General features: G+C 46.1%; 1 protein-coding gene across 1 annotated transcript in view; it reads left to right on the forward strand.

Moving 5' to 3' along the window:
- LOC309364341 (adhesion G-protein coupled receptor G4-like) overlaps positions 1-2745 on the forward strand; it is a 49676-nt gene extending 46931 nt beyond the window's left edge. Inside the window, exons 24-25 of the mRNA XM_081901377.1 lie at positions 149-292; positions 1679-2745. Of these exons, the coding sequence (XP_081757503.1) occupies positions 149-292; positions 1679-1806 (272 nt within the window). The 3' untranslated portion in view covers positions 1807-2745. The remainder of the gene's footprint in view (positions 1-148; positions 293-1678) is intronic.
- The last annotated feature ends 5130 nt before the right edge of the window (positions 2746-7875 follow it).

Below are 7875 nucleotides of genomic sequence, written 5' to 3' on the forward strand. Positions count from 1 at the left end.
AGTTTTGAAGAAAGACCTAAAGTAATCTAGGCTAGAGAAGAGGCATTCTGGGATGTAAATGGCAGCAAATAAAAAATGGATTTCAGGGGGGAAGGAGACGGTTTACGCTTTCACGCCCTCCCAAGCCTGCCCTCCTACGCTGTTTCAGATTGTAGCAGCTCCGCCACAACTCTGGGGTATCACATTCACTCGCAGAGGACGTCACCCCGTTCTCTGAAGTCGCAGAGCTCTTGCACCACCAGCTCCACATCCAACGGTTCAAGAAGCTTACCAGGGGCTGCTCCTGAGACTGGTGAGTAGGCACTATATATATCTAGATAGCTGGATAGATAGATAGTGCTATGTACTGAAGTTCTCACCCTGGGCCAGCAGGGGGATACTGTAGATAGTTTTCACTCAGGTCCACATATGCAAATAAGGGATTGAAAGTGACGTTCAGTGATTGGATAGTTACAGAAAATGGTTACTGTTGCGTTCTAGTGGAGCTCTATATAAGCAGGCTGGCTGAACCCTTCAGTTCAGTTCTGTTCTGGCCTGTGAATAAACAAGAGCTGTTTGAAGAATCGCTGTGTCGTCTGATATGTTCACCCACAACAGATAGATAGATAGATAGATAGATAGATAGATAGATAGATAGATAGATAGATGATAGATAGATAGATGATAGATGATGATAGATAGATAGATAGATAGATAGATAGATAGATAGATAGATAGATGATAGATAGATAGATAGAGTGGTGCCTCGCAAGACGAAATTAATTCGTTCCGTGAGGCTCTTCGTATAGCGGTTTTTTCGTCTTGCGAAGCAAGCCCATTGACAGCTTAGCGGATTAGCGCTATTAGCGGTTTAGCGGCTTTTAGCGATCAGCTGTTAAGCGGCTTATCAGCGGATCAGCTGATAAGCAGCTTAGCGGCTTAGGAAAAGGGGGGGAAAGGGGGAAAAAACCCGAAGGAACTCGCAAGACTTTTTCATCTTGCGAAGCAACCCCATAGGGAAATTCGTTTTGCGAAGCACCTCCAAAACGGAAAACCCTTTCGTCTAGCGGGTTTTCCGTCTTGCGAGGCGTTCGTCTTGCGGAGCACCACGATAGATAGATAGATAGATAGATAGATAGATAGATAGATAGATAGATGATAGGATGGTAGGCCACAGGCTACCAGTGCTGCAGGACGAGATGGGAAGTGGGCGGTAGAGTCTGGAACTGGCACTATGGAGGATGACATTTCAAAGTGAGGAGTTTAGTGCACCCTGTTTTTGAGTGCTTTTTCTGAGAAGACTCCCCCAAAGTAGAAAGCTAGCACAAAAGGTAATAAAGTTCTCATTCCCCCACCTGCCACAATGGCTGCTTTGATACTTTTTTTGAAATACCAAATTCTTTCAGAAATTTATCTCCCTCTTATTTTATTTTATTTTGCATTTGCTGGTATGCTGCCGGATGCAGCCCCTCCTTAGCCTGTCTCTTGAGCAAATCTGGCACTGGCTTGCAAGGTGGGTGGGTTTGTGGGTGAAGCATCTTCCTTTCTTTAAAAAAAAATGTTCCTAATAGTTTCCTAGGTTTTACAGAACATCTTGAAAACGCAGAAAGAAAAATCGTATTTCCAGCTTTCCTGGATTATTTTCAAAAGGTGTGAATCATTGGAGGGGTGGTTGACTCCCTCTGTATTTATTTCCTAGATGAAGTTTTGCACAGCACCCGCCACACATCCTTTACTCACCAGAAGGTCAGGCTTCCTCGGGTGAGAAGAATGTTACCAGTTGATGCAGAGCTTCACTGCACTCAGAAAACGAGTTTTTTGCCTTGAGGGCCTGTCTGGTTCTTCCTGGGTCTCTGGCTGCCCAGTCTGCTCTTTACAGTCGTGACAAATCAACGGTCGGCTGAAGATCTTCTTTCAGCCTCTCCTTCCACCCTTCTCAGAGTATTCTGAGCCAATTCAATAAGTTAGTTTCAGTTAAGGGTTTAGAAAAGCCTGCCAGTTGAGCAGGCAAGCTCTCAACCTATGCCCCGTGTAGACGAAAGCTTGGACAGACCAGTGGTTGCAAACCTAAATGAAAATTAAGTGAAGGATTAACATCGGAATGGTTTATTGACTAATTAAGAAGTGCAATGTGATATTAGATGATTAGCACTCTGTGAAATTCAGGGCATGCGAAGTCACCCAAAGATATATAATTTGGCAATATATTCGGCTTTTTTATTGTATTGTAATTTGGGGTGTTATAATGTGTTTCTTATTGGATTATTAAGTTGGAAAACTCAATAAAATATAATATATAACAGGTAAATAAGCAGGCAGTCTGACCTCTAATCCTGACCCTAATCCTAAATTCTCCTCTGAGGAGGTGGAGCTTGAGGCAGCCACCTATTTAAGTTTACAGCAGGTGCTGGACTCTGTTGCTGGAGCAACACTCAAATATCTCTGCTTTTGAGCTTGCCTTGTGTCTGGTAAGCAGCTGCCTGGGGTCCTGATAACCTAAAGCCTCACCTGGGCTCTTGCTGTGCTTTGCCAGAATGGATCAGGGCTCACCTGAACAACGGGAACTCTGGGCTCAGAGAAAGAAGGGAACCACACAGGTCTTTGTAGGCCCAGACAGTGGGCAGGCCATATGGGCCACTTGGCCCGGGCCTCCAATTCCAAAGCATATTCACAATTGCAGGGGACCATTGTATATCTATATTTCCCATTTTGTCTTTATATGCAGATACGGTTCAAGCCTTGAAATAAAATTATTTGTCAGCGTAACCTTTGTGAAAATTATTTATATACAGTGGTACCTCGGGTTAAGTACTTAATTCGTTCCAGAGGTCCGTTCTTAACCTGAAACTGTTCTTAACCTAAAGCACCACTTTAGCTAATGGGGCCTCCCGCTGCCGCCGCGCCGCCAGAGCACGATTTCTGTTCTTATCCTGAAGCAAAGTTCTTAACCTGAAGCACTATTTCTGGGTTAGCAGAGTGTGTAACCTGAAGTGTATGTAACCCGAGGTACCACTTATTTATAAGACTTCAGTTATCCCCAGGGTAAAAAAAAGGGGGGAGCACATTATCTACCTGGCCCGGGCCTCTGCCTGGCTCTGCAAGGCCCTGATCCTGAATTCAACAGTGAGAGAGGAGGAGCAAAATGCACACAGACCAGTGCAATATAAAATCGTAAGTGAAGAACCGGGTTGGCTAATTGGTCGGTGTCAAAGTCAGTTGTCTCCAAAACCTCCAGTTCTTGCTTATAAGGCCCATTGCAAGAAAACAATAAACATGCCTTCCCTTTGATTGCACCCTCTTCCACCACTGATTCATTAGTGTTTTTTAAATCCCACCTTTCTTCCCAAGAGCTCAGGGCAACGTGGTTCTTCCTCCAACCTGTCTTCGCCGCTTACCAGTATGGTGTAGTGGTGTAGAGCCAGTGTGGTGTAGTGGTTAAGAGCGGTGGACTCGTAATCTGGTGAACCAGGTTCGCTTCCCCGCTCCTCCACATGCAGCTGCTGGGTGACCCTGGGCCAGTCACACTTCTCTGAAGTCTCTCAGCCCCACTCACCTCACAGAGTGTTTGTTGTGGGGGAGGAAGGGAAAGGAGAATGTGAGCCGCTTTGAGACTCCTGAAGGGGAGTGAAAGGCGGGATATCAAATCCAAACTCTTCTTCTTCTTCGACTTCATGCTTCAGAAGAACTAGGCTGAAAGGTGGTGGCTGGCTCAAGGTCACCCACTGAGCTCCGCATTTTATTTAAAGACGTTGCAAGACGTCGCTCGCTCATGGACTGCCCTCGGGGTTCGTGTGTGGACACATGCCTGTGTTTCACTGGGTGCTGCCCCTGAAGGCAGGGTGCTTGGTAAACGGGCCTCTGGCCTGATCCAGCTGCTCCCAAGCCCTGCTGAGGGGTGCATGTGTGTGGAGTCTGTATTACTCCTGCCTTGCAAGGGGTTGGACTAGATGACCCTTGGGTCCCTTCCAACTCTACAGTTCTATGACTCTCTCTTTCTGCGTGTGTGTCTCCTGTTAAAGCAGCAGTCTAAAAGAACATCACAAGCTGAATTTTATACGTTTTCCTTGGACTTCTCTGCATATTCTAGTGATCTCACAGTTTCCCAAATTGGCAGGAGAGGGAAGGGAGAGCTCAGAACGTGGAAGAGCCTTTTTGGATTGGACCAAAGGCCCATCTCACCCAATATCTGGCTCCCTACAATGGCCAACCAGGTGTCCCCAGGAAGCCCCCAAGCAGGGCTAGGGGGCACTTGCTCTCTCTTGTCATTTGCCTCCCCCGACACACACATCACCTGCTAGTATTCAGAGGTGTACCGTGAGGGCTTATAGCCACTGCAAGACCTGTTTTCTCTTTATGACTCAACTGAGCCTCTTACAAAGCTACCTGCTAGTAGCCGTCGACACAGTTCATGGCGGAACATTCTGCAGGTCAGTTCTTAATTGTGCAAATAACTTCCTCCTTCGTGCCTGCCAGTCCCTTCCACGGGAAGACCAGGAGATGGACACACACAAACACGAGAGAGACAGACAGACAGACAGACTGATAGACAGACAGACAGAGACTTCTCACTATCCACTTTGCTTTAGTAAAGGTAAAGGGACCCCTGACCATTAGGTCCAGTCATGGCCGACTCTGGGGTTGCGGTGCTCATCTCGTTTTATTGGCCGAGGGAGCCGGCGTACAGCTTCCGGGTCATGTGGCCAGCATGACTAAGCCGCTTCTGGCGAACCAGAGCAGCGCACGGAAACGCCGTTTACCTTCCCGCCGGAGCGGTACCTAGTTATCTACTTGCACTTTGACGTGCTTTCGAACAGCTAGCTGGGCAGGAGCTGGGACCGAGCAACGGGAGCTCACCCCATCACGGGGATTCAAACCTCTGACCTTCCAATTGGCAAGCCCTAGGCTCAGCGCCACCTGTGTCCCACTTTACTTTGGTTACGTTAAAAATACCTATTTTTTATTGATTTGGGGGAGGGGAGCAGATCCCTCCCCTCGGAGACAGTTTATTTCACCCTGAGGATATGTATGATGGTTAATAAATATGGCCTATGGAAGTGAATATGATTTCTGGCTGTTCCGTTCAGCCCCACTTCCCGCCCATGAAGGCTTTCGATAGTTGCTCATCATTGGTACCCAGAGCTGCCTTAGCAGGGAGGGCGGCTGAGTGAGTCTCCCCCACATGGGGGAGCAAAATACAAAAGGCTCTTTTATTCCCACGCAGAAGCAGTTAGCGATGACTGGGGGAGAAGGAGAGGAGGAATATTTCAGTAAGAACCTTTCCCTGAAGGCAGCAGCAAGAGCTCCCAGGCTGATCCCGCGATGCCTTGAATTGGGCTGTAACTGGCAAGGAAGACAATGTAAAAAAAATTGTGGGTCATTTTAGGAAGGAAAACAACCAGAGAGGTTGGATGCAGGCAGTGAACAAACAAACAAAACCAAGTTAAAAGTCTTAAGATGTACAGAGAAGATCTGCGATGAGCATATTCAGCATCCCTGAATTCTGCCCCTTTGAGATCCAGCGTGGCAAAGTGTCAGACTAGGACCTAGGAGACCAGGGTTCAAATCCTCTCACTGCCTGAGGAGAGGGCGGAACCACGTTCAGCTCCTTGAAGAATAAGGTAGAATGGCAATGTGGTAACTAATAAAATGAAATAAATCTTCCAGAGCAGCCAGAAGGACAGTGGCATAGAGTGAGGGGGGGCTAGAGGGGCTGTTGCTCTGGGAGCAAAAATAAATAAATAAATAAAATTGAGGGGAGGGCCAAAATTTCAAAAGGAAAATAAACCACTTTGAGGGGCTTTTTTAAACAACCAAGTGGAGTAAAAATGTCATGAAACAAATCATAAAATAAATGGGCACTACCACTGTCCCCTCCCTAGCTCCCCTCTGCTGGGAAAATCACTGCTGCCGCCCTGCCCTGACAGGGGGCGCAATACTTGCCCTGGGCACTGGCATCCCACGCTACACCACTGGGTTAGGAGACAGGAATTGATCCTTAAAACTATATCCTTGAAGAAGTATCTGAAGAAGTGTGCATGCACACGAAAGCTCATACCAAGAACTAACTTAGTTGGTCTTTAAGGTGCTACTGGAAGGAATTTTTTTTTGTTATATCCTTGGGAGTTATCAAGTCTATGAGCCAAGGGAAAACTTTGGATCAGGACCGTATTGAAATGAAGGGGAGTGAACAGACCCAAGAATAAGAGTAATAATAATAATAATAATAATAATAATAATAATAATAATAATTTATTTATACCCCGCCCATCTGGCTGGGTTTTCCCAGCCACTCTGGGCGGCTTCCAACAAAACACTAAAATACAATAACCTATTAAACATTAAAAGCTTCCCTAAACAGGGCTGCCAAGGTGGGCATGTGTCTCTAAATGGCAGAAGAGAAAGTTAACTTTCACATCACCAGTGGAGTAGAATTGAGTGAAGAAATGGTGCACACCAATGTACCACTTCTTTAGCACATTGGGCTCAACCTCCTAAACTTCCTAACTCAGAAAAGGCAACCAAAACGGTCGAGGGGATGGAACAACTGCCCTTGGGACTTTCTAGTTTAGAGAAAAAGCGAGCACAAGGTGAGAGCAGCATTACAGAGACCCACAGCAAGGGAGTGTTGCTCTTGTGCTTGAGTCCTGAGTAGTTGGCTACGGAAAGAACAGGATGGGCCTTGTTGGGCTTCATCTAGCAGGCTCTTCTTATGTTAAAGGTAAAGGCAGTGGCGTAGCGTGGGTTGTCAGCGCCCGGGGCAAGGCAAGTAATTTGCGCCCCCTAACCCGTGGATTTGCGCCCCCTAACCCTAACCCCCAGATGTTGCGCCCGGTGCGGCTGGCCCCCCCTGCACCCCCCACGCTACGCCACTGATTTAAATATACCTTTGTTAAGAAACCGGAGGCCTTCCTCTTGGGCATTGTCGGCCAGAAGGTGTTAAAAAAGGACAGAAGTTTCTTTATGTATGCGACAACAGCAGCAAGAATACTTATTGCAAAGTATTGGAAGACACAAGACTTGCCCACACTGGAAGAGTGGCAGACGCAATTGATGGACTATATGGAATTGGCTGAAATGACTGGCAGAATCCGAGACTTGGGAGAAGAAACAATGGAAGAGGACTGGAAGAAGTTTAAGGACTATTTACAAAAACATTATAAGTTGTATGAATGTTAAGTATTTGCACGATTTAGAAAATATCAGTTCCAGCAAACAGACTTTGTAAAATAGAAAATTAAGTTATAAGTAAGAAAAGGTCGAAATTTAAGGCAACACTACGTTTAATTTTAAGGTATGAGCAATTGATAAAAATTGTTTTAAATTTAGAAGTATAATATTTGGAAAGTACAAAATAAGGTATGAAACAAGGTAATAATTTGCTGACATTCTTATTATAAATAATGCAGGGTAAGGAGATGTGAGGAAGTCCAATCAGCTATATAAGAAAAGTTGTACTGAATGGTTGGTTATATTTTTCTCTTTTTTCTTTTTTCTTTTTTATTTCTTTCTTTCTATATGGCTCTTTGGTATTTTGGTTCTGGCTTTTTGGTGTAGGGATCTTGTATTATGTATTTGAAAATTTAATAAAATATTTATAAAAAAATAAATGAATATTTTTATGGGTGTGGACAATGAGGAGCGTTTCTTATGCTTAATATCTGCAACACATTGAGTGCTCGTCCAGAAAAGTTGAGACTCACCCTCCAGTGCTATGCTCATGAGGCGCTTTCCTTCTCGTTGCTTAGGACTTCGTAGCAGCGGGGGAACCGCCAAAAAAGCCCCTTCGGGCGCACGGGAGGAGCGAGCCGCCCGCTTTCCCGCCCTCGCCGGCCTCCTGGGGCGCACGCAGCGCTCGCGCCCTCCGCAGCCCGCCCAAACGCGCGCCAATGCCGGGCG

The sequence above is a fragment of the Podarcis melisellensis genome (assembly GCF_964234715.1).
Source record: "Podarcis melisellensis genome assembly, chromosome: 2".
Lineage (NCBI taxonomy): Eukaryota > Metazoa > Chordata > Lepidosauria > Squamata > Lacertidae > Podarcis > Podarcis melisellensis.